The following is a 25,619-nucleotide window of genomic DNA, read 5'->3' as shown; positions in this document are numbered from 1 at the left end:
TGTGCACTTCTGCAATAGACCCACCAAGGCTTTACAGACTTTACACCGCCAGCTCTTCCTGAGACGTTAGATGTTTTTGATCGCAGATGAGAACGCTAAGTTTGGAAGTGGATAGGGGGAATTCCGTGAGGCAGAAATGTACTACTTTTGAAACTGTTGCTAAACTTGCTGCAAAGTTTCCTGCCAAATTGTCTTAACTAAAGTGAATACCTATGAAATTGGTCATACCTGTTTCTCTCTATTGCAAGACTTTAATTTAAAACTCTCAATAAACGTTTCCCTTTTTATAGTTTTTCAGCTTCGTGATGTTGGTCATGGACCTAAACACGGTGTTTTATTCTCTTTGGTTCGAAGTTGGAACATCTGATTCTTTTAACACTGTACAAAATCGAACAAATTAAGGTTATTTGGCTGGTGCATGCTGTATAAGCTAAAAATTACTGGACGTTGAATGCAGTACGGACAAAATCTCCCAACTCCAATTGCCTTTTTATGAAAAGTTGGTCCAAAGTATTCTATAAAGATTTACTCCATACACTTTATGACTTACTAGATATATTTATTTTGCTTAATACCCATCAATAGAAAATAAATGAAAGCAAATTGTTAAACAAACGCAAATGAAATAGTTGACTGCGATAAATTCTTTCACTATCCCGTTTATTTGTAGTCACGCATGGATAGGCTTAATTTAATTGAAACTTTTTCTGAACCGCAACACAGAACCTGAAAAAGTGAGAACAAACAATAGGGCCACGCAAGGCATGGAATAACGAAGAAAGCAATTTGGCTTACAAGAAATCTGTGGTTCTGTCCTAATTGTCGGTGCTTATCTCGCTGCTACAACTTTACTGTTAGATAATATGAAGAAGATAATTACAGCCTATTGTTGCTTTTACATACCGCTTACCAAGACATTCTAACACCGCTTACGGTTTGTATGACTTTTCACGAGCCACATAGCCTAGGCTACTTTTTACGTTTAGGCTAGGCATAATCGAGTAACCCGAAAGGGTAAGTGTCATAATTACTTTACATTGTAAACAAATATCAACACACAAATATCTCGCTATAAAGCTTCTCTATAGCCTAATTAAAAATATATATATATTTGCCTCAGGTTGTTATAGCCTGTTGTTATATTATGTTATGTTATATATATATTTTGCTTAAAAATAAACTGCTTGTTTCAAATTAAATTTTTTTGATCTAAAAACAAGAGTTCTAAATTTGAATTCTCCAACAGCCTAACAGAGAGTTACACCAAACTTGAACCTGTAAATTGGTTCAAATGAATATTTTGGGTTCAGTGCAGAAGTGGGGTGTAGTATAGGAGTGCACAACTACAGGATACATTCTGACATTTGTATACTAAACCCCAGCTACTCAAATTGTGACGTTATTTGGTTGTGCACTTCTGCACTAGACTTGATATTTTTTAGTCAAAATATTTTCCCAATTTGTTAATTTTTTTGAACTGAACCATCAAAAGTGATAAAGCATAACCCGAAACTGGAGTGTGAACCTTTCTCAGCAGTTACCACCTGCTAAGTGTGATAATCTTTTCGAAAAGTTCTTAGAAATGTTGTCATGAGTGGAAAGTAGGCTCGTTTTTGACAAGAACTCGACCGTGAAAAGAAACAAATGTTGGCGTGATGGTGTGCACTGAAGGCACAATTCTATGTTTGATTATTATAAATAGGCGTTCAAGCAACCAGTTATTCTATGTTTATCTCTTTTAAATCGGCGTGAAGATAAAAAACTCCATATTTTCCACTATGGGTGATGTTACTATATAAACTGTATATATAATTTATGTAACCTATATATACATGCCTGTATGCCCAAGCTTGTTGACCACCAGGCTGAAAGCATGGCACTTTTCACCAAGATCTCTAGGCTGCAGGACGGCAATAATCGAGGTGCACCAGATGCAAATTGGTGTTTGCATACTAGGTGCATTTTTCAGTCCGCAATGAACCTTAACCTAAACACAAAACCTGTAGGCGCTCTCTTTCGGCGGCAAAAAAGGAGACATTCAGGAGCACAAAGCACAGTCTTTAAAAGTCTGGGGGGTGCAGTTGCCATGATTTCCACTACGGCTGAACAAGAATTTGAAATGCTACAAATTTCATTTGTGCAAACCAGAACCAGAAAATCACATTTTTTAAAACCTACCAAACAGAAAATTGTTTTAAAGTGTGGTTTGATATCCTGGTTGTGACAGCTGTTTGAGAGCCCTGCTGAAAAGTTTGTATGATGCGCTGGACTTAACTGGTGCAGAAAGTTGGCTGTTATGTTAATTTTCTGGCACAGAATTGCTGTTTTGCCCTATTAGTCAGGGCTTTGGAGCCGGACCAGGATCCTGGAGCCCCGGTGCCGTGCATTTTCAACGGAGCTGGAGCCGGAACTCTACCTGAAATTCAAATGGAGCTGGAGGCAGTTGTTTGAAAAATAGCTCCTTCTGCGATGTATTTCATAAGATGTTATGCTACTAGCCTACTACTATTGGCTGAATTCACATAATTTAACAGCAACCCTTCACAAAATTAAGAATTGTTTTCTCTTTGGCGCTACCTTTTCTAACTAACCATGTTGCTGGGGCTTGACAGCAGAACAGTCACATGTCATAGCTGCACAGTTTTTGACGTAATGGAACCGGAGCAGTGGTATCAACACGGAATTTGATTTCATAATTTATGCCTGCTTGTATCATAAGTAATTACGTAACTTTTATTGCTGCAGCTACATTAAAAGCGGGCACAGTACTTCTGTTGTTTACTGCCTGCGTAACATCTGTGTCAGTATTAACTACCATCATTTACGCAAAATGGCTCTCATTAAGATTGACGTTCGCCCTTTGGCGTACTTTGCAAACGAAGAAGTGCATAGAAACTTATGATATTCCTTCAAGCCCAACATAATTATGTCGCAGTGGTTTTGATCAGACGAGGATTTTTCCAAAACGTGGCTGTTACTTTCGCCTAATAAGGTTGTGCAGTACACTTATTCATTATATGTTTCTTCATCTTATCTTTACACAACTTTCAAGGGCGTATCGCACCATAAAAATCTACACCTTACTTAAATTTATCATCTAATATAAATTTCTATTTGTACCCTTTCTTTTAACTGAGTCGCATAACCGTAACTGCCGGCTGTGTGACCTTCTTATGACGAAATAGTTTCTTCGTCTTCATAATGAACACCTGACTTTGTTGCAACAAATTTTTATTAAACCATCTATACACAAAGTAAAAAAGAAAACCTTAAACATTTTTTGTTAAGAATGTGAGCATGTCTGGCTACAGGTTGCAACGCCGAGGATTGTCTACAAAACCAGCTATACTAAAGAGCCGCTCACTTGGGCAACTAGTTTGCACATACACTAAGATATTTTTTCGCCATTGTTGGCAGATGTACCAACTCCTTCACATATTCTTTTTCCCTCCATCACAAAACAGGATCGGCGTCAACTTTCAATTTGGGAACCACTGTATACAATTCAATCTCATCCTCTACCGAGCTTTCACTCCTGCAGCATGGTGTTTGTTCAAAATCATCAACTTCTGTTACTAGTTCATTAAATGTTAGACACGCTCGCTTTGGATCTGGTCCAATAACATCGGTGTTAGTGGCAATGTTACATGACGGAGGTACGCCAACACACACATCCAGAATTTCATTTCAAATGCTTTGCTTGATGAAATCACGTTATCAGTAAGAAGATGTTTAACAGGGATCTAAAATCGTACATTATTTATGGCATTTTTGGGAATTCTATCACTGATTTTGGCTCGCATCCAACTAGCTACTTTATGTTTAATATCTTTTGTTGAAGTTGTGTCATTCTCACTGCTTTGCATTTTCAAGTCTATCAATTTACAGGTTGACTTGATGGCAGATATTGTGATACGTTTTTCCCCAGATAAAATATTGGTAAGATCATAGAGCGGATCAAGTACAGCGCAAATACTTTCAAAAACAACCATATCCTGCCAGGTAGAGCATAAACCAGAAGAGTGAGCATGCATTAAAACTTGCCTTATAGCGCATTGTTCAACAATGTGGTTAAACATTTTATGTAGGGAACCCCACCGTGTTTTGCCAATCTAAAACAAGGCTGTGCTGGGGAAACTTCAATCATAAATGTCCTTCCTGAACTACTGTTGGAGGTTATGGTGGAGCTTGTGTAACAATAGGGGTGAATGGGTGATATACTGATTGCGAAATGCAGATGCGCATTGTGGGCATGATCTAATTACAAGTGACAGTTCATAAATTAATTTGCATCACTGACAAATTTACCCTCTACAGTCTAGTACCAAAATTACGTTACTTCTTCAAGACATCTGTAACAGTTACTCGATTACGTAACTGTTAGCAATTATACCCTATTTTTTAGGTTATAAGTATTATGTTGGCCTGGCGCAAATTTTGACATTACATCTGTTGTCGCATTTATCTGGTGCACTGAAAGCAAACTCTCCAGGTTGTGTCTAAGGTTGTGCGTAAGATTTGTGTTATATGACCTGGATGAATCGACATTGGCAATGAAGTATAGACTTCATAATATGCCAAGGTGCCAGATAAATGAGTTTGCGGGGACAATACAGCACAGTATAAATAATGTATAAGTAAATATATGACTTACATACATTTTGTATTTTAATAATGAGAGAAACAGTGGGTAAAGCCACTGGTTTAGGGTGTAAGAAACATATTTTAAAATTTGTTGGAACCAAATTGTAAAGGAGTTAGGTAGCTTTGGAAACCCTTGATTTTTGGTAATGGGTGGAATTTGATTTCAAAAAAGGTGATTGTTTGTAGTTAGTCAGGACATAATGATAACACTATGCTGGTTGATAGCTCAAGGAATAGCACACGTGACAGTATTTTGAACATTGAAAACAATGCTAGTTGGTAACATCACATAACTCTATAATAATTAACAAGTCAGAAAATTGGTTAACATGAGAGATGTGGTAGCCAGGCTAGTTGTTGTCAGGAAACTATTACCATGACTATTTTCATCTATGTTTTAAGCCTTTTAGGCTTTGTCACCTTTTCCCTGTACATTAGCAAATGCTATTAACAACTGGATAGTAATAATTTTCCGTCCCCATCGCACCAATGACAATAAAGAAAAAAATAAAAGTTGATTGATTGAAATAAGCAATCCAAAGGTCGGCGGATCTTGTAAGTTTTATTATCTTTCTATTTGATGCTGTTTCAGAGATTAAGGAACGTAATTAAACCAATGAAGTTGTAAAATATGCATATATGTCACTTAATGTACATTGTTAGCAACCATCATTCTCTAAAATAAAAACCTCATTAAGTATGCGCACTTGCGCAGTGCTTGTTAATACTAGTCTTGTCTGAAATTCTGATATGTGGTATTTTGTAATTTTTTGGAAAAAATATAAATATAATATGTTATATTTTTTCCAAATTTTTGTTTTAGATTAAAAGGTTAGTTTCATTTCATTCAGTGCATCTTATGTGGAAGTATTTATCACAAACATGCCGTTAAATGTTATAAACCTGTGTGTTTACTAGGACTGGGAATTTTGCCGATTTTGTTTAGCCATCAGCTAAATGGCATCAGTTGTTACCTGGAGGTTAACTGCCATAGTCTCTAAAACTACTATTAATTGTGGAGAAATCTGATGAAAAGAGTTGTATTAACAACTTACGCAATGCTAGACTCCAAGGTCTATTAGGAAAACAAAGTATTCAAGCATTAAAATGGCTAACAGAGCAGCAAAATTAGTCAATGGATTACCAAAAATTTTGCTCCAAAATCTCTCCCTGATGTATGTTTTCGGCTTATGAGAAACAAAATCTTTTGTCACTAAGATCTCTTAATTAGCCGGCCATATTTTCCAAGCCATAGTATTTACTTATGATACTTGTATTATTGTGGCTTGTATTGATTTTTAAGTTTTTCCCATGGGGTAGTGACTAGGGATGTGCTGAGGCAACAATTATGAATATTTAAGTTTATATATATACCCCAGGTACATTTCGACACAAATATCAAGCATTTTGGCTTGAACATATCTCGAATCTATGGAAGTACCAAAAAATGTCTTATTTAATAGCTTGCTTTATTTAGGGCTGTAACGTTATATAATTGTTTAGTAATTTGTTCCATTTTCGAAGCTATGGTTTATCAGCTCTTGAAAACATAACTTTGCTTGGTGAATGATGATCTGAAAGATATATTTCTGTAGTAATCTTGTTTTTCTGATAAATTTACAATAAGGTATTTTTTAATTGAAAATTTTACACGTCACGATGTATTTGTGTTTGTCTGTCTTAGTATATGTGTTCACTCGAATCTGGTAATAATTTCATTCTTCAGGGTATCTATCTAATCATGCTTGGATTCGTGTTGTTCCATCCTTAGGACCTTCCTGTGTTCATTAGCATTCACCATGTATAATGTGTTGCAGTTTGCATGCAATGCATTGCTTCTACTGATTAATTTATGCTCATGAACATAAACACATATAAACACACTCTTGCTTCTTAAAATGTAAATGTTATGAAACTGGAACAAGTGGAAATACATTTTTTTCCCGGAACACGTATATTGTTCTGGAAATGCAATTACACAACCAGCCTTGTGCTTGCATAACTAGTGAACCAGGTTAGATAACTTTTCTACAGATATACTTCTAACATACTATGTATATACTATATTATTAATCTCTTAATACACCTGATGCAGCAAGAGGATGCTTGCAAAAGCTTGTGTAGAGGAATTAAAAATAAAATTTAACCCTAGAGTGCCATCCTTTATCCTTTTTTTTGTATTTCACTATATACTGATAATACTGAGTCGAAACAGCCTCCATCAACTTTGGAGACATTATTTGCAATACTTGTATCATTTACCAGTAAATATATTTTAAATCACCAGTTTGGCCTATGCCAGCTGTATAGTTAGTACTAGTAGCAGTTGTTAATGTAAACTTTGAAAAATACTAAAAACCTTATCAAAGTACTTTTACGACTGACACTAAATAATATAATTAGAGCTGTAAGTAAACAGTATATACACATTTTAGTGTAAATGTGGATGTCATTAAAACCTTGCCATACCCTAAGGCTCAAAAGGAAATCACTGTTATATTTTATTATTAATTACAGAGCATACATATGACGTATGTGGGTGTATCTGGCAGAAGGTTGCTGTCGGAGTCCTAATGTTTATTAAAAAAGAGTTTTTCTCAACTGACTGTCTAATGTGTTCATTACAGTAAATGATGTCACTGGTCCTATGTGCCATAATATCTTCAAAGATATTTATTTAACTATTTCTGTTGTGCTACCTAGCTTCCATAATGTTTTCACAGAAAGAAATTGTGTTAATATAAGTTATGTTTTGAGGGTATAAGTAAAGATTTTAAACCGGTATATTTTCATCAGTAATACAGAATGAGTTCCAGAAAAGGTTTGTTACGTTTGCTGTTTTACAATGTATTGTACGTATCAATATCATTCATATATCTCTTCATGTACTTGAAAGTGAAAAAGATTTAGAAACTTACTTAAGTCTAAATTGTTTATGGTTTTATTTTTGTTTTGCATTTTTGCTTTACTCACTTAGCTATGACATATAAATAACCAAATTTTTAGTGCTAGCGATGCAAGCACGAAAGAAAAGGGCAAAACCAAAAAGAATTGACAGAGTGAAAAAGAAGGAAACCGCTACACACAACTTCTCCAACAGGTGACAGCTTTAAGTGCATTGTGCAAAGCATGCACAGTCGCACACCTAACAGATGGACTGTGCATTCCAAGTTTTCTGTGGCAGTATAATTCTTGTTGTTTGACATCTTTTCACAATTTGGTTCAAGCAGCTGGCAGTTAAGTTTAGCTGTTTTAAAAGTCAAGTGATGAGTTTAATCGTTGCTGATAACTGCATCACTTTCTGGCATGTGAGACAACTTTGTTTTATCAGTAATTCAAGTGCAGCCATTCATGATGGAGGAATGGGATCAGATGATGAGCTGCATGAGGAGGAAACAGAAGAAATACGAGGATCAGATGATGATGAACAAGAAGATCCAGCTGACTATTGCAAAGGTATAATCTTGTTTGTGTTGTCATGAAGATAATGCGAAGAAAATTTATGTAATTTGTTTTAAGAGAAAGCTATAATACACATAATCTTAAATCACCCTTTGTAACTTAATCAACTGTTTTGTCATTTTTCGCTATGGTTGTTTAATGTGTTTTAAATTACAGTTTACGATGTAGCAGCATTAATATTGTATTCATTTCAATTTTCAAGCGTCCTTATGCTTTGCAGTATACTAACATTAATGACAAAAAATATTAATGCACGCTATATACAAAACATTTTTGGTTGTTCAGGTGGATATCACCCGGTTAAAATAGGAGACCTTTTCAACATAAGATACCACGTTGTTCGTAAACTCGGTTGGGGTCATTTCTCAACAGTGTGGTTGTGTTGGGATATGAAGTAAGTGGAAGAGTTTTCTTGTTTCTAGTTTGCAATTTTGTTTATGTTTGTTTTTTTAATGTTTTACATTTTATTAGGTCAAGTCAAACTAGAAAAGCAGCACTTTTAGCATTATTCTTAAGATATAATTATGCTGATTTTTGACGAATGCCTGATTCATCTGCATTGTGTATCCTTTATAGAAATAAACGGTTCGTAGCAATGAAGGTTGTAAAAAGTGCTCCCCATTACACAGAAACTGCCTTGGATGAAATTAAGCTTTTGAAATCGGTATGCTAAATTTTTTAATAACTAATAATAACTGAATGATATCTGCCTAAGTTCAAACCTGAAGCTGGTGATTTATCTTTAAAAACATGCTCCTCTTGTTTAGGTTCGTGATTCTGATCCAGCTGATTCGAACAGAGATAAATGCGTCCAGCTTCTTGACGATTTCAAAACTCATGGAATGAACGGAACTCGTATCCTTCTAATCACTGCTTTGAATTTCTGAAACTACAGTATTTTATAATGTTACTTGTCAATCTCTTTTACAAATTTTTCTGAACACATTAAACTTATTTTTAGTGAACTATGCAAATAGGCAACTTGCATAATGTATTTATAGCTTTGTCAATCAGCCGATTTAGAAACATCACACATGTTTGATAAAACCATATATATAATTAACATTTCCTTAATTTTTTCAACAAGACGTTTGTATGGTGTTTGAGGTTCTTGGGCATCACTTACTTAAATGGATAATTAAATCTAACTATCAAGGCATGCCAATCCCGTGTGTAAAAACTATTACCAAACAGGTATCCTCTAACACTAAACATATTATTAACAAAGATCAGAAAGATGTAATGCGTTGTTTGTTTCATTTTATTGCTGTTACCAATGATAATAAATATGTTCAGGTGCTTCAAGGTTTAGATTATCTTCACAGCAAGTGCAGCATCATTCACACAGATATTAAGCCCGAAAATATACTTTTGTGTGTTGACGAACCATACGTAAGAAGAATAGCAGCCGATGCACAGCAGTGGCAACAACATGGTGGCAAACCACCAAGTGGTTCACTAGGTTTGTAGAAAATTGAAATTTTTTTTTCCTTTTGAAAGTTTGCCTGAGATACAGAAAGTAATTCGTTGGCACTTGGCTTCACCAGCTAGACGTAACCAAACCAGGAAGTGTAATACATTCCATCATCAACTGCTTCATATGTCAGAAATAGTATCATTATGTCCAATGGATTAATTAGAGTGATTCATTGTTAAGTTAAAGGGACATTGTGTTAAAATTACTGATATCATTAAAACGTGGTATGGTTAAAAACGATTTTAAACGATGTTTATATTTGCAGTGAGCACTGCACCACAATCACGTCAGTCTCAGGTTAGTGTTGTTTGACTAGTTTGTCATATCTATTTACCTATATAATTATTATCTATTTACAGCATCATCGTGTAGGCTGCTGTGTACTTTTATCAGCATGTAAGCTTATTATGTCTTCAAGTGCTTCAGATGCGTTTCAATGAAGCATAATGACATGAAATTGCCAGTCACAAAACTTGATCTTTTTTTGTTTACGGTTGACTGAATTACTAAACTATGCCATGAATAATGTCATGCCTGCTTTTCGATACATTTGAATGTGATCAAAAATGTGATAGGGAAGGGCAAAGTGTGCAACTGCACATACCTAGAGCATTTTATTTTATGTTTTGTGTTATCATGTTTCTTATTGTGTAATGTGTATACTTCATACACAGGGTTGCTATACCGTCCTTATTTCTAAGATTTGTCCTTATTTTAAAGGTCCGTGTCTTAGAAAATATGTTTGTCCTTTTTTCTAAGAAATATCCTTATTTTCACTTTCGTCCTTATTTTTAGGGCGGAGGTGGGCACTTTTGTCCTTATTTTGGGCATTTTGTCACCTTTACGATACCATTTTGTACCAAAGAGATACCAAAATTATGAACATGCAGATAGTGTCTTGTTTTTTTTTTTTTTTTTTTAGGAACATTGGTTGCTTTCTATTGTTGTACACTGTTTAAGGTGGTATTCCTCGTTCATTCTCTAGTCGTCCTTATTTTTGAGTTGAGACTGATGACTTATCTGTTTATACAGTATATATGTAATACATAGTTGTATTTAGTGTATATACGACATGTGTTAACTCAATCGATTACTGTAACGTTTTTCATTTTATGTATTACAATCATCATCACGGCTCATGTCAATGCACGATTCCTTTTGTTGGTTTTGATATAGCTTGATTGTGGTGAAATCATTGAAAGCTGGATTAGTTACGGCATTCATCCAACTACTGTTTACAAATGGATTAACTTTTGTTAACTGCTGATCCCACTACCTTTTAGTTATACATTTTATCTACGCCTAAGCTTAACTTGTTTTTTTTTTACATGAAGTCAACGCAGAAGTTATCGAAAAATAAGAAAAAGAAATTAAAGAAAAAGGCAAAGAAGCAGCAACAGCTTCTTCAAATGCAAATTGACCAAATCGAAGAAACAGAGCGCGAAGGCAAACCACTGATGGACGTAAGTTGTTCGTTTTATAACGCACTTGATTTTGCTTCAGTGTGTTCGATGTTCAGTTTTTGTTTGCCGTGTCAACCACTGGTGCGAGTGACGAAAGTCAACAAAGAAGTGAAAACCTCGACATACTGTTTGACACACGATATTTCTTCAGCATACATCATAAAAACGGCTAGGTTGTCTTATTTTCAATTGTAGGCGGTACAGTCGTGTTACCGTTTTTACCCAAAACAGTTGTTCATTTTGAGCAAAAATAGAACATTCAAAACAGTAGAATAAAGCATGCAAACAAATCCTCAATCCCTTTCCAGTAGCATATGTGTCATGACTTGAAATTTGATATTATAGTTACAACTACTATTGTTTAATAATTAATTAAAGGTGTTTGAAAAGTTTTTCATACAAATTAATGAGTGTTTAAATTCATTGTTCATTGGTTAGAAGTTTTAATTAAAGCTAGAAAGGTACTTAATTTTACAATGCCATGTTTTCTGACTAAATTTCTGACTAAAATTTCATAAATTATTATTTAAAAATGTGAGCATGTTTTAAAATTCTAAAACATCAAAAAAAGAAATAAAGAAACAAATACTAAGCATAATGCATGATAGGGTAGAAATAAGCATGCTATTGGGTTGAGCTGAACTGGGCTTAGTTACTCACGGTACTAATGGAAACGAAAAGACACGGCGTAAGTAATCTGAAACCATAACACCTCACTTTACCGCCTTTTCTCCATTATGAACCCACAGCCGTTTTAATCACTCAATTCTGTTTGCCAAACAACATGTGCTCAAAATCTCATGTGATTTTTTTGTGACTGCAGAGCACAGACACAAAAGAAAGTGACAGAAACTCACAAGTTCTCTCCGGTAAAGAGGATGATAACATTTTGTTGAATGGAGACGCTGCTGATGACGAACTTGTTTATGAAGCAAACAAAACAATTCAACCCAGTAGCGAAGAAAACAATGCTGACCCGTGTAAGCCTGAAAGTGGCGATGCTAATACTGAAAGCTCAAAGACTAATTGTGAAGCGTCGAAATCGTGTTGTGATACTGATTATAATAACGAAACTCAAAAGGGCAATGAAGTAAACGAATCATCGTCGATGGACGGCGGCAAAACTAAGACTACACAAAGCGCAAGCCTACAAATACTTACATGTGGTATGTTGTTAGTGGGCTAACACTGTTGATCATAATAAGCTAAAAGCAAGCGCATGTGAATTGGCATGAATAACGGTACACTTTATTATATAATTACTCCAATTGTAAAATTTATACGCAAGCCAATTATTATAATTGTAATAAATAATTGTGTAGTTTTGGTCTGTATGTGCCTCCATAGATAAAGAGTTGCTTATAAAGAATTGAATTCTCTGATTTCAGACAATCTTCAACCTGAAGATACATTAGAAAAACAAATGGAAAGGTAAGCGAAATGCTCCATACCCAGCACCAGCCACTGTTACAGAAAAAAATGAATAGCGTAAACAAACGCCCTAAATAATCACTGAGCCATGCTTTGTATTAACCCAGTCTTTAACCCTTCATCTTAAAGGATGAAGCTCGAAAGCAACAAGGTTGACCTCGATTCACCCCTCCAAAACGGCATCAACCATGAAGAAGCTGATGACAGGTTAAACCTGGTTATGTTTAGGTGTTATTTGTAACCCTGACAAAGCCGCGTTAATGTTACTGGCCAATGCTAACAAGGGTGTTGATCTATAAATAGCGGGATACAATTCGATATACTTTTAACATAGCATTTAATTTCGGATGTTGTGGTGTAAATCGACTCTTGCTTTCCTCAGTGGCTGTTCCTAGTATTTATAACAGAAATACGTATTATGCAAATGCAACATGTACGTTGCTAGCATTGTAGCATTTTTGTAGCTGCCATAACATCGAAGAAGAACTAATAATAACTAATCACCTGTTGCCGTTTGAATTTTCCTTATGTTTACAACATATTTTTCCAGTTCCCTGGGTAACCATGAAGATGAAAACTTGAGATATGGGAGAATGGAAGGGGCAGATGAAAATTTGAACAGAAATAACAGGGCGGTCTCATCAGACAGGTAGATTTTATTGCAACTGAGTAGGAGTATCTCTTGACACGCGTGAGGGTGCTGCTTGCACTCTCTGTCCTACTATTCTCTCGCAAAGACGGTCATTTTCACCAGCAACAGAGTTTCGCGTCGTTGTGATATCGTCTTGAGAAATTGGGACTATACTGTAATCCCTTGCCAATTTGTGTGAGGAACTTGACTATGATTTGTGATTAGAAAAGGATTAACCACAGTTTTTGCGATTGCTAACAAGATCAGAAAGTCAATATCATTCAAGGCAAGACCTGAAGTCATCAAAAAGGCAATAACGTTTATATTTTTCACTGATTACAGTAGTCGGACATCCGGAAGCAAAGGCAGTGATTGGAAAACATCAAGTTCAGCCAATGACCTCCTGGTAAATCTTCTTGAACCTGAAAACTTTGACCAAATCAGAGTAAAAATTGCAGATCTGGGAAACGCATGTTGGGTGGTAGGTTTCTCTTTAGCAATTTTATTTTACAAAAGACATCATTACAGGAAGGAAATTTACAGATATTCTGATTCTTTTTGTGAAAATTATTTAAATAGCATTCCGTTTAATTCATTCACTTTTTCTATAAAGAACAAGCACTTTACTGAAGACATTCAAACAAGGCAGTATCGTAGCATAGAGGTCCTTCTAGGTTCTAGTTACGGTACTCCAGCGGATATATGGAGCACAGCTTGCATGGTAGGTGTCATCACTATAGGACCTATATTTGCGTGGAAATTTGCGAACGTGTAGCTTTTCAGTGTGGTATGATTGCGCACGCCTCTGCCTTAAGCCAAACTAATTACGTTGTAACGAATTTCGAAGCACCAGCGTCGTGCACTTTATGTGCGTTGTATTACTGTACGTTCAGTAATTGTGAAGACCTTAGCATTCAGTGTCAGACGCGTTAAATTCCCTATGGAATACCGGTGGGAACTTAAAATTACTTAATCACGACCTTCGCTACGTGGATCCTTACTCTCGTTTTTGGAAGAAATGTGTTCTTAATCGAAAACCGTTTGTCTAACGAGCCTATTATGAGCGATCAATAACCGTAAATATCTATCAACAACGCTTACATCTTTGCCGCGGTGAATGCTTCTGAATCGAATGGGCGGGATTACCTCCCTATAATAGCCGACTTAAATCGCTTTATGATTTGTCAATGAATGTCAAAACCGTTGCCGGCACAAGCAGGTTTTTAAGTTTTGGCTTTGGCGACCGCCCAGAAATTTTAAGACACCGCAGTTTTGAAGAAGTAACTGCTAATTTTCTGCTGTATTTGCAGAAGTATAAGTTTTGACAGCCTGTTGGAGAAATTTAACAGACCGTTTCGTTGCCCAAAAACACCTTAAATTACAATACTCAGCTGCAGAAGTGTGTTGATTTTCTTGTAAGTTTTATCGCTCGTTCCACGGCAAGCATAGAAATATTTTCATTTTTTTATGGTTATTTGTGAGCGGCCAATGACAACGTCAAGGATAACGTATATGCGAAAAAAATGTTTGAAACAAGCAATCACAATTCACATTATGCGAACTGCCGCATTGCTCATCCATGTATTCTGTTTGTTTTAGATCTTCGAGCTGGTAACTGGTGATTATTTATTTGAACCCCATTCTGGCGATGATTATTCACGAGACGAAGGTAAAGTTGTTAGAGGCAATGCTTTTGTTTCCCGATTTTCGCTGTAACCGTGTTTTTGCTCTCAGATGCAGCTTCGCGTTCATGATAATGGTCCGACTTAGACCTAGAATGCAAGTTGCACGATAACAACGTGAATACACTTTTTCAATTGGTTAATATTTCGTGTTTCAGATCACATTGCACTAATCATTGAATTACTTGGCTACCTCCCTAAAAAGTTTGCTGCAAGTGGCCAATATTCTAAAGAATTTTTCAACAAAAAGGGTGGGTGCGGCTTCAAGCTGTTTCTGATTTATAATGTTTTTTATTTGTAAATGCTTTCGAAAAAGTGAAAATTTTCCTGGGTTGGTGATCGCTCTATAACAGTATAGCTCTTACCACAGCATTTTGTAGCAATAAATTTCTTAAATATAAGGTTTTTCTTTATTTAGCTTGAGTTAGTTAACACACATGGCGTCGTTTAATAAATTGCTTTACATAAATGTCATGCAGGTCAACTTCGCCATATCCACAAATTAAAGATGTGGCCGTTACGCGAGGTCCTAGTTGAGAAATACGAATGGCCGCTGGAAGATGCGGAGCAGTTCGCCTCGTTTTTGTTACCCATGCTCGAAATTACACCGGAACGTCGGGCAACAGCTGCGGAATGCCTCAAGCACCCCTGGCTTACCACGTGACCCACGGGTTGGCAAGCTCACTAAACGCACTTGCATACGATATGCGTCATCATAATAATCTTTACATTTGCACAAATTCGGTTTTAAACGGGACACGTAACTACTCGTTTTAATGTTAGCAAAGCCGCGTAGCGGAACAACCTTTCCTGTTTTGATTAAAGAAGTTCAGTCTGACTATATACCTACTAAACTGTAAATAGAGACCATTTTTGAGTTTTTGTGTCAAGTTGCAACCTCATTCAACTAGAACGTTTTACTACAATATGGAATGTGTAACAAATTGACCTAACGTTGTCGATACTATACTGTAACACAATGTTTGGAATGTAATATCCGGGGTAGGTCACCCAGCTGACTATGTTTGGTTTGCCTAACCGGGACGGACCTCCGTTACATTTTAACTTCTAAATTACCTAGTTTTTTTGCTTCAGTTAGTGCTTGACATACGCGTAACTGTCCGAAAAGGCATACCACCCTGCAGCATGTGACTGAAGAAACTGTAAATATTGTTTAGCGATTAGACCCTGTATTTGTATGTGGTGGTGCTATCGACATCAGCGTGATAAAGTGGTACATTAAACCTTAAACGCATTTCCTCATTTCCGTGCATTATTGTACAATTGTTTAAGTGTTTGATGCTTTTAGGCAAAACGTGCGTAGTTGTATGCTAGTTGTTTCTTGAATTCTTGCTTTAGTGAAGCTGCTATCCGCGTGCTTTGCATGATATTAAAATAAACTTTCACTGTACTTGGTGAATGACAGTATAGACAAGTTATACTTGCGAGTTCAAGGTGTCTATTGCTCCAAGGAAATAGTCGAATGTTTTGAATATGGTACAGTTTTCACGAATGCAGTGTCCGACACCAAATTGGTCTACTAGGTCTTTTTCCTCTACAGTCCAGTACCTATATGTTTGTAATAATGCAAAATATTTATAAATTTTATGCACTAAAACCGTTGTAGCTTGGATTTCTACCACTCGTTTTGAAATGCATTTAAAATTTAATTAGTCCAGGTATTTTACAGTAGAACCCAACTGCACCTCTTGCAAAATCGGTTATAAGATGTCCATAGTATACAATGCATAACGAGGCAGTCACTAGATCAGTGGTTCCCAAGTCCCAACCTTTCAGGGTTCGTGGTCCCATTGCACTGGCCCTCAAAATCCGTGGACCCGATCTCATCAATAAAATAATGTAGATTGCTGTTTACAAAACACTGGCGATAGTGCGTGTGCAGTAGCCTTCGTGCCGCAATTTTTGCACAGCAAGCACTGTTTACTTGTAGAGGTGTAGAGGTGCCAAACTTGAAGTGTCCCACTATGTACTGCGTCCCTCTTTCCCATATACTGCTACATTATAGCTCACTAGTGAGTTCTCTGCTTGTGGCCCCCGGAGAGCGACCCAGGGGTGCCATGGGGCCCCGGTTTAGAAACCATGCATGCACTAAATCAGAGATAGAAAGATTTGAGTCTGGTTTTTGGAAAGACTTGACTCTAGTCACAAAAAAAATTATTTCAAAACGTTGTAAAATCTGAAAATCGGTTTTTATATAAATTTGTGAAAGACTTTATTCCAAAATGACTATGCAGTACATTCTACTGAGTGTGCAAAAACTTCAGAAATAAGCTTTTATATTATTAAAGATATTGTTAAATATTAAGATAGGCTAGGCAGTTAGGTTAGGAGAATGGGTGTGGAAAAAGTTGATTTTAGCTGTTTAAGATTTTATGGAGTTAGATTTAGATTAGAAGGTAGATATAGGTTAGGTTTAGCGTTTGGGTTACTTTGTTATAAAACTTGAGTTAGATTAATAAGAAACTGTGAAAAATAGCTTCAACGCTTGAACTTTTTGGAGAAATAGTAGCAGCCCTTACATTCATGTTACGAGTGTTCAGAAAGCAATTTCAATTCTCATAATTATCGACCTAAAATGAAAAATAAAGTGTAAATGGTGACATGGCTTTGAGACTTAAGTTAACTTTACTCACTCGACTTGGACTTGCGTTGTTAGTGACTTGACTTGTTTCCATCTCTGGTGTATCAACCATTCTCAGTCCAAGAAGTTTTCTTTTTCTTCTAGTTTTTTAGTCAGTTTAGAATACTATCATATAGATCCACTTGACTGGAAAGTACAGCAGTTTTCTACAAAAGTGGTGCGTGCACACACGCAATTTGCGTGATGGCGTGTACTGAAACCTCAATTCTTTGTTTATTTATTATAAATTGGGGTTCAAACAACCTGATTTTCTTTATTATAAATCGGCATGATGAGCAAAATACCCAGCGTATATGTTGATGAATCTTGTGCGCGTACAGGTGCCACATTCTCCACGAGATCAAAATGACAAAAACTTTCTGTTGAGGCAGTGCTTCCCAAAGAGCCGTACTACAGAGTATGGCAGTTTTCACCAAGATCTCTGGAGTTATAAAGCAAACTCCCAGGTGCAGGTGTGCAAGGAAACAGCTGGTATGCACCGTGACTCATCCATAGTTGAAAGTGTGGCACCAGGTTGCAACTTGCAACGAGAACTCATGTGTGCGAAGACACAAATTTTGGCATGGTGGCATGCACTGAAGCTTCAATTCTTTTTTTATTTATTATTATACTGTAAATTGCCGTTCAAGCCGTTAGTTTTTATTTGTATATTTATTATAAGTTGGCGTTAAGATAGAAAAGCTTTGTGTGCACACTGATGAACCTCCAAATATTATACACATGTTTCTGAGTTTGACTATTTTTGTTGTTCTATGATCAGCATATTTAATATTTGAATGCTTTCAAAACATGGTTCGCTAATCAAATAGACTGGTTATATGTACGTATTTGTTTTTTTTTTAGTGCTCTTATTTGATGTAGTAATACTGTCCTGATATGGAGGCGTTAGATGTTCATGAAAACAATGAAAATTTTAAAGAGCATTCACCACTGACTGAAACTCGCTCCTCTGACTTGGATCCTTCCACAAGTCAAACAGCTAAAAGAAAATTTGCAGAGATAGAAACAAATAATAGTCCCCAGGACACAAAGTTGTTTAAAGCTGAAAAATTCTGGGATTTCTCTCTGGAATCTGATGTAGTTGTAATGGAAGGTGCTCCGTGCATCTTTCTTCCTCCCATACCTGAAGTTGAGTTTTTTCGCTTCAACCTGGTGAAGCAAATGAGAGACGAATATCAGGATATTTGCAAACAAAATGAAGGAATAGACGCCCCACAGGAATCCTTCAATCGCTGGCTATTGGAAAGAAAAATTACAGACAAGGGTACTGATCCCATACTGCCTACAGCTTGTTGCAATGATGTCTCGCCTGCTATGTTTCGTGAGATTATTCATGATGTTCCAATTCGAATTTCCAAAATAAAATCTTGCTCTGATGCAAGAAGACAATTGTTCCGCTACGGTGAAGCAGCAAAGCACATGATTGAAAGCAGAAACTTAAGCCTCGAAAGTCGAAAGGTTGTGAAGTGGCACATCGAAGATACTTTGAGCTGGCTTAGAAAAGAGCAAAATGCAGTCTTGACAGATTATTTAAACCGACTTGCTCACATAAGAAGGCAGTGTGGTCCACATTTAGTTGAAGCAGCAAGATTTTCTGTGGAAAATATTTGCAAAAAGATGTACTTTATTGCACAAGAAAATGCAAAAAAGCTACTCGACAAACATCATGCTGTACTTAGGCTTTACAAAATAGATGTTCCCGCACCCTTGCAGCCTAGTGGTAAATTATGTCCTGTAAAGCCAGTACCCATGCTATGTGCCACTCCTATGTTAACTAACAGTATAACCCAGGTTGCAATTAAAGGTACTGTATCACTAACATACAATGCTAATACCCTTAGAATTAATCATAGGTATTTGGAAAAACTGGAACAGCTATACAGATGTTCATGTAAAGACGATCCAACTATGCAATTATTTTTACCAAGGGTATGGTGTCTCTTACGCAGATACCAAACATTTTTTGGACCAAATCAGTATGAAGGCATTATGTTGCACGGTGCGTTGCCTACACAAGTGTTCCAGTGTTTACACGATACCTTTGGAGTTACAATGGAGTGCTTTGCCTCTCCTTTAAATTGCTTCTACAAACACTATTCCTCTGCATTCGCTGACACAGATACCTACTTTGGATCTAGTGGCCCAATTCTTCAATTTTTCCCTGTTCGTGGCTCTTTTGAAGCGAATGCTCCATTTGTAGAAGAGCTCATGGAAGCAATGGTTGATCACTTTGAGAAGCTTTTAAAACAGTCAAACGAACCTCTGTCTTTTATTGTTTTTGTGCCAGAATGGAGAGACCCAACCCCGGTTGCACTTCTGAGAATGGAAAATAGTGCATTTAAAAGGAAGCAAGTGCTCATACCAGCTTTTGAACATGAGTATCGAAGTGGACTCCATCATGCTGCACCCCAGAAAGAGGTTTATCACAAAGCCGTTCATGGCACACTAATATTTTTCCTGCAAAATGACCCAGGCTTTGAATTGTGGGGCCCAACACAGCAGCGTCTTCGCAAACTTATCACTGCTTTTAAGCCTGTTGCAAGACACCATAATAGACAACAAGACTGACATTTTACCGTTTACCTATGTATGTGTGTATGTTTGAAAATTGTGTTTAGGTTGATTTGTTGGGCAGTACTGCCAAGTGGTCACTGACATACCATTAATTAGAAGATTAAAAAAAGTTTGCATTTTATGCAATGCTTATCTCTCGGAGTCTTCAATCATAAAACTTTCATTTCAAAACAAGAATTTTATATGACCTTAATTATTTGCTGGTAACTTAAATGTTAACATTACAACCTGTCACATTTAGTACTGCCATCTGTGTACAATTGTACATACCATTTGTGAAATTTCTGTTGTGTTAGATGCTCAAAGTAAGTTTGTGCTTATTCAGTTTAACTTATAACATAAATAAAAATCAAGGAATCATAGTTTGGTTATCACCAGTTTCAAATTATATATATATCATTTGCACTAATGCAGTTGGCCAGTTGTGTTCTTAACATGTGTCAGTTACTTCAAAACCATTACATTTCAATGAAGTTGCAAGCTACTAATACTACAAATGATCTAACGTTGTTCTATTAATTCCAAAATTTTTAAATATATATCATTAATAACAACATAATGAAGTGCTACAATTTGTGCAACTATTTAAATTTAAACTGTGTAAAGTGAATGTGACTTACTAAAACCTTGAGGTTGTTGTTATCTGTAAGCATTTGCTTACTGTTCATGTTATTGCAGTGTGTTTTATTGCAAATTCCTCAAATAAGTCTTTTTCAATGTGGTACCTCCCTATTGCCCCATATTTTCCGAGATGTGTTCAACTTTTGTACAGCAAAGAAAAAGTGTGGATTGCAATTTCATGAACTCTTTCTTGTTTTACAGCTGTAGGATGCTGGGGATGGATTATCCAGGGGTAGCCACTTCTAACATAACATTACAGATTCGCATTTTTGTTTTGTGGAAGTAGCTTTGCAGTGTTGTGACCTATATACTTAAAAACGTGCCAGACAATTTAGTGCCCATATTAACACTGCCGGATGCATTAAATTTGGTATAATAACGTCCGAGTATGCTTCAGAAAAATATTGTCATTCATGTTACTAGATATTTTTTTCGATTTTAGGATTTTTACGCCTGTATATTTACAGGCTTTCTAAATAACCGGTATTTCTTTGTGCTTTTTTGTGTTTTTTTTTGCTAATAGAGTCAACAGTGAAGACTTGATACACAACTACTAATGAAGTCTACAGCATTCTTTTGAATTCAAGTTGCCCTGGTATGGTTACTATACACGTAATTCAATAACATTTCAACAATCATAAATTTCTGACAACCACAGGAAACTGTGTGACAGCTCACTAAAAATTAATCACTGAGTAACCAATGGGAATTTAGCGAATAACAATAGCCTTAAGCTGCCATAATTGCTAATTCTTGATTTATATACATTGTTTATTGCAAGCAAAACTACTGCTTATATTCATTCATAAGAATCAGGATGAAAAATGTTTAGGGGATGTGTGAGTTTAAAGTGACATCAACTTCAAATGCTATGAAACTAAATGTCTTGTTTTCAGTCAAAAAGTTTACAACATGACTAACTTGTTTGCAGTTTTGTTAAACAGTTGAATATTGTCTGAAAAGTTGGAATAAAAAAGGTTGTATTTTAACCTACTAATGTAAAAATTATTAGGGCAATTTTAAGTAATTTTCTTGAGATAAGTTAATATTGTGTTAGTTTTATATTTTGGAACATCAGCACATCTGGAAAAACATGTTCAGCTCTTGATACCAACTTAACTCAAATTTCAGCAGAAGTTGTCGGTCGTTTTATTTAAAATGGATGCAGATGGGACCAATGAGACAGCATTGTCGATGGCCCATTGTATGGGTTGTTCATAACAGGATTCATGGAAAATTAAAAACGGATTTATCTTTGCTAAAATTGAGGGCATCACTACCATATCAAAAAAGACACCGTACAAGTATTGCCGTACCCAAAACTCACGGCGCAGAGGAAAAGAATGAGTTCAGCAATTAACTTTGCAGTGAACTTCCCATATTTGTGAAGTCGTTATGTAATAGATGTCCATTAAAACTTTGCCTAGGTTCACACTTTATGTACATTAAAATATGCTTTACAAAGACGTTTTTACCGTGTTGTGTTGTCAGATATGTGGGAGCAAAGAAATTGACTAAGTTTTTGTTATTTTAGCTTCTAATAAAAACTGGGCACATTATACACTTCATGACTCGGTAAATACTATTTAACTTCCCTAACCAACATTTTTCAAATTTCATTTAGGAGTTTGGTGAAAACAAAAAGAGCATCATACGGGGCTTCCATACCGTCCGTAGTTATGATTTGCATCTTTATTTTAATAATTATTAATAAGTCTTAATTTTAATAATAATGTACTATGGTTTTAAATGCAGGGTTTATTCATCTTATTTCCAGCATCCCATTTTTTCAGCTGATGTGCGGAGGTAATACTTCCAGTGTTTTGCCACTCAACATTTTGTGACATCATAAAAAAGATACCACAGATACAACACAAAAAAGCAGAACGTATAGCTTTGCTAGCCAGGTAGTTTTTTATGGATGATTTAATTTTTCGGCTGACAATTTATCGCAGGTCAATTTGACATCTGTCAGAACATTGTGTCCTGTCATTCTCTATTTTGGGTCACAGATAGATGGTAACCTGGACTTGCTAGACTCCACAGTTTATCAGGGAAATAAATTATTCAACCATTAATATGATTTTCAGAACAGCACATTTCCAAGATTCAGCTGCTTATCAAATATTTTGCATAAGTTCTCTCCTACATGCATGCTTCCGGCTGATAAATTTCTCAATCAATATGATATAAATTTCAGCAGCCCTGGTTAACAAGGATCACCGTCATTGTTGTCCCGATGAACATTACGATGTAATTCCATTTAATTAGTTTTAAAGCAGGCCTATACTTTCATTGAGAAAGTGCGTTAGATCTGGATTTTCCACCTTTTACCCTAAAATTTGTTTTGCATAAGCCCCTGTGCATGAATTAACCTTATTGAGCAACAGTTATTCTTACGTCTAATACATTGTAAATGCAAGGACATGTGTCACAAAAAAATTTAAATTTTATGCTAGTTATAAAAACAATGAAACGCAAAATTTAAACAAGAACTCCAGTGTATGCATCAAAAAAACTTTAGCTAACAAACAGCATAATGGTGAAGTGTTAAACATTTCAGTAGACCAAGGTCGTTTAACGGCAGTTGTAAGACATGTCCAGTTTCTGGCGCTTATTGTTGAGGCCACTGAAGAAATTTTGAATATCTGTTGCAGTGACAACTTTTCCTTCCTCAGCAAATTTTCTTAGGTATTGAGTGAGACCTTCTTTCATGTCGTTGTATCCATGTAGCATCTCTACCTGGTGCACCCTAGACATCCCCTTCAAGGCATTCTCTTGTTTTTCGTATTTATTTGCGAGAGCTTTTTTTCTTCCTTCTTCTTCATATGAAGACACAGTGTCGTTTTCATCAAGCAGGAAAAGCACCTTGAAGTCGTTATAGATATCCATGCACTTGTTGCATTTACACAGCACTGCTCTCCATCCTGCTGGCCAAAATGTAGCCCCAATGATCTTCACGGGGATAGCACCTTCAATTTTGCAGAAAGATGAATCATTTGATGTACTGCCGCTTCCATTAGCAACATCACCACTATCGGTTTTTATATTTTCCTCTTTCATGGGCAAGCAGGCAATAGCAGCAGCTCCATCTGATTTTACTGGACTGGCTTTCATATCTGTAACATCAACATCACCTTCCTCAAAGCATTTCTCCAACTTGACAGGGCTAACTAACAACGCACTATACTTGTGTAAGAATGTGTAACTCTTTGAACAGTCGAAACATATCATCTCGGAAAAGCCCATGTTAGTTGGAATTGCTGCTTCACCGAGGTGGCGTCCGTGAAACCAATCCTCGCAGACAACACACTGGATCATTTCATCTTCAACATCATCTTCCTCATCTGGATAGGGTCGTTTGCACATGCAGTACAACCCATTAAAGTTTCGACTATAAATGTTTTCGGGGTTGTTGGGATCCTTGTCAGGAATGAGTTTACATTTTAATTCAGGAAATTTGTCATTTCCACAGTCGCAACGAAAATGACGTTTTGTGTATAATTCATATAGATCATGACCATTGTGGCACTCCAGGGAGCATGCCAAGCATATTCCGCCCGGTGAATCATCTATGCTGCTGCAAGTATCACAAGCATACAGAGCTTGTCTTCCTAGGTATCCCTTTGTAAATGTGCACTCCTGATCATCACTGGCTCCAAGAACTGCATCTGCCGTTTCTTCCATTTCCTGGTCTTCTTCGATGACATCTTGTAGAGAAATAGATTCTTGATTGTTTTCGTCCTCATCATGTTTTCGTTTTTGAGACATTCTTGACATTTTATAATTTATTTTTTATGCAAAAACTTACTTCAGAAAATACTCATACTTTAACCATCACCTTTGAGAATCGAGTTTTAATCATGGTTACAAACTTGTAAAATGAGAATTTACAAAAAAAGTATTTGCAATTAACATCTACGCAAGTTATTTTTGATACAAATTAAACAAAATCTCATAAAATTCTTGAGAAGAACTTTCGATCTTGAGGATCATCCAAACGACAATCGCATTTTTAACCAAAATACCGTATTTCGCATACAATAGGCCTACTTGTTTAGGTAAACTGCAACTGACCGACTGATACCGTAGGCTACCGAACAAAGAACGCTATTAAACAAAACCTTAGAAAAAGCAACGTCTCCTACCGTAGTCTGCTGTCTTATTGATTCAGATAATTTCTCGTCTCGCATTTTTAAGATGTGCAAATAGGAATTTTATACAAATATTACCGTCCTTGGGTAATCCTACGTATGCTATCTACCTATTTTCAAAAATTTCCATTGCGTTGCTTTTGCATCATGGAAATCTCCATAATCAAAGAAATCAATTTATTTAAACATGGCAGGAAAGTTTTGAAACATGCACACATAATAATGTAACATATCATAGTAATAGTAGTATTAGCCTTTAGTGTGACCTCCAGTACAAATATAATTTTTCTAGAATTTCTCTTTTTTTTATAAATATGTCAAGTTTTTTTAAAACATTCTAACTAAAATAGCATTCATAACGAAGTTAATAACAAGAACAGTGGGGAATGCCCATTGACAAAACCGTTGGTGAAACGGCATAATACTGTAGTAAACGCAATCGTTAAACTGGGAAAAATCGTACGTTAAAAGCTTTTCAGGATTTCTTGTTAACCTAAGTTTAAGGTTACAACATAGTAACCTAAATCGTTCTTCTCAGGTACACCTAACTTCAATTAAACCCTAAATAGCTTGACCTAAATCGACAGATTACCTACCCATTCTCCATACCTGATCGCCTATCTTTAACTACGGGCTTGATGACCTACTTACGGTGAAATAGTCGCTCTGAAGGGTAAATTCTTTTTAGTAACGCTCTTAAGGTTACTTCAGTGACAGGATAAAGATTATGATATCATACAATTTTTATAGACTGATACTCCGATACCATACCAGATCAATTGCATTCTTTGCCTGCCATTGCCTCTTTATCAGCAATT

General features: G+C 36.1%; 3 protein-coding genes across 3 annotated transcripts; 2 read left to right on the top strand and 1 right to left on the bottom strand.

Annotated features, from left to right (window-relative positions):
- Positions 1-3,373: 3,373 nt before the first annotated feature.
- Positions 3,374-16,201, top strand: LOC143445917 (SRSF protein kinase 3-like). The gene is made up of 19 exons (XM_076945321.1): positions 3,374-7,465; positions 7,651-7,744; positions 7,976-8,100; positions 8,392-8,500; positions 8,683-8,770; positions 8,874-8,961; positions 9,194-9,300; positions 9,403-9,568; positions 9,849-9,880; positions 10,918-11,046; positions 11,870-12,212; positions 12,435-12,477; positions 12,607-12,684; positions 13,028-13,126; positions 13,451-13,589; positions 13,722-13,829; positions 14,708-14,777; positions 14,949-15,041; positions 15,270-16,201. The coding sequence occupies exons 1-19, from the start codon at positions 7,450-7,452 to the stop codon at positions 15,452-15,454; spliced, it is 2,112 nt and encodes a 703-aa protein (XP_076801436.1). The 5' UTR covers positions 3,374-7,449; the 3' UTR covers positions 15,455-16,201.
- Positions 16,202-18,275: 2,074 nt separating this feature from the next.
- On the top strand, positions 18,276-21,027 carry LOC143462665 (mRNA (2'-O-methyladenosine-N(6)-)-methyltransferase-like). Its single transcript, XM_076960910.1, has one exon. The coding sequence runs from the start codon at positions 18,329-18,331 to the stop codon at positions 20,018-20,020; it is 1,692 nt and encodes a 563-aa protein (XP_076817025.1). The 5' UTR covers positions 18,276-18,328; the 3' UTR covers positions 20,021-21,027.
- A 2,051-nt stretch (positions 21,028-23,078) lies between these two features.
- On the bottom strand, positions 23,079-24,512 carry LOC143470624 (putative E3 ubiquitin-protein ligase UBR7). The gene has a single exon (XM_076968878.1). The coding sequence runs from the start codon at positions 24,425-24,427 to the stop codon at positions 23,225-23,227; it is 1,203 nt and encodes a 400-aa protein (XP_076824993.1). The 5' UTR covers positions 24,428-24,512; the 3' UTR covers positions 23,079-23,224.
- Positions 24,513-25,619: the final 1,107 nt, after the last annotated feature.

Source organism: Clavelina lepadiformis, chromosome 1 (assembly GCF_947623445.1).
Source record: "Clavelina lepadiformis chromosome 1, kaClaLepa1.1, whole genome shotgun sequence".
Taxonomy (NCBI): Eukaryota; Metazoa; Chordata; class Ascidiacea; order Aplousobranchia; family Clavelinidae; genus Clavelina; species Clavelina lepadiformis.
Note: the sequence above shows the minus strand (reverse complement) of the source record. Positions and strands in the feature narration are given on the sequence as shown.

What these genes read in the sequence shown, in the direction of transcription:
- LOC143445917 (XM_076945321.1), top strand. An exon ending in CATGAAGAAGCTGATGACAG is followed by an intron (nt 12,685 to 13,027) that starts GTTAAACCTGGT and finishes ATATTTTTCCAG; the next exon opens with TTCCCTGGGTAACCATGAAG. An exon ending in TGATTATTCACGAGACGAAG is followed by an intron (nt 14,778 to 14,948) that starts GTAAAGTTGTTA and finishes TTCGTGTTTCAG; the next exon opens with ATCACATTGCACTAATCATT.
- LOC143462665 (XM_076960910.1), top strand. Translation starts at nt 18,329, where the DNA reads ATGGAGGCGTTAGATGTTCATGAAAACAATGAAAATTTTAAAGAGCAT.
- LOC143470624 (XM_076968878.1), bottom strand. Translation starts at nt 24,427, where the DNA reads ATGTCAAGAATGTCTCAAAAACGAAAACATGATGAGGACGAAAACAAT.